The 1,211-nt window shown below is 46.7% G+C and overlaps 1 protein-coding gene across 1 annotated transcript in view; it reads left to right on the forward strand.

Annotated features, from left to right (window-relative positions):
- Positions 1-1,165: 1,165 nt before the first annotated feature.
- Positions 1,166-1,211, forward strand: part of T265_00839 (hypothetical protein) — a gene marked incomplete at both ends in the record, with an annotated part of 4,839 nt that continues 4,793 nt past the window's right edge. Inside the window, one exon of the mRNA XM_009164734.1 lies at positions 1,166-1,186. Within this exon, the coding sequence (XP_009162998.1) occupies positions 1,166-1,186 (21 nt within the window). The remainder of the gene's footprint in view (positions 1,187-1,211) is intronic.

Here is a 1,211-nt window from a genome sequence, read left to right on the forward strand (position 1 = left end):
TCAAACCATACGCCTGCACATAAATATACGCCACTATGGTTTCAAACATGTTTCGTCGATCGAGAGCACCGTCAACAGAAGTTGATGGCACGGCAGCACAAATTGAGGTGATGGGTGTTAGGCCCAACCCCGCAAGAAAAGAAGGAGTGAGTCCGAACAGTCATTTCATATGAAACGGGAAAGTCCGAAGTCATTAGGTGGGTTTTGAATATGGCCAAGTACAGCGCTTGTGCGCTGCCTCGCGGGTCAGGCTTTTGAGTCAGTGTCTTCCTATTAACAATAAGCAAAATAATACCTTTCTAAATCAAATAAATGTTTTCTGTAGATGAGCTTTTAATGTCTGTACTCTGTCAAGTTGGCAACCAGGCAGTGCTTGCTGAAACCTTATACTTGAAATTGATTAAGCAAAATAATACCTTTCTAAATCCACGAAATGTTTTCTGTAGATGAGCTTTTAATGTCTGTACTCTGTCAAGTTGGCAACCAGGCAGTGCTTGCTGAAACCTTATACTCCCTTGAAATTGATGTGTGCTGTGTCTCCGAGAGACGCATGCAAGACCCAAACGCCAAGGATGAACTCGGCTCCTTGACATTTATCCATCCGTGCGTCCCCACGATTGATTACTCGTGGAATATATGACTTGGGAGTTGCACTCAACCCCAGAGCTGAACGTGTTTTACTGGATCGGATCCCAGTGGACGGTGGTGTTTGTATTGCCCGGTTATCCAGCTCAATCAAGCTCAACGGCTCGGTATAAAAAAGTGCTTGTCTGTAGTGTCGGCTTATACCCCGTAAACTACAGTCCTGGTGCTGAGAAGGATACATTCTATCGAGAGCTATCTAGGCTCATTCGTCAAGCAAAATACACTGACATTGTGATCCTTGCAGGTGAGTTGAATGCTCAAGTAGGCCGTCTTAGCTCCTTGGAATCACATTTAGACGGTTGGTTCTGGGTCGATGCTCGTAGCACAGACAACAGAGATCATGAACTGTTTCTGTCAAGTGCAACCTTTACCACAAACGTTCACATCGCACAACGTGGCGGCCACCAACTGCAATCAACCGTGGACCCAGTTGGACCACGTGGCCATCAGCCCCCGGTGGAGAGCCACTACTCAAGACTGCTGTTCTTCCTGGGGCACAAAACTTAATTCCGATCACTCCATGGTGCGTGCACGCCTGACAGTTCGTTTCCCTTCAGGTCCTTGCT

Source organism: Opisthorchis viverrini (assembly GCF_000715545.1).
Source record: "Opisthorchis viverrini unplaced genomic scaffold opera_v5_9, whole genome shotgun sequence".
NCBI lineage: Eukaryota > Metazoa > Platyhelminthes > Trematoda > Opisthorchiida > Opisthorchiidae > Opisthorchis > Opisthorchis viverrini.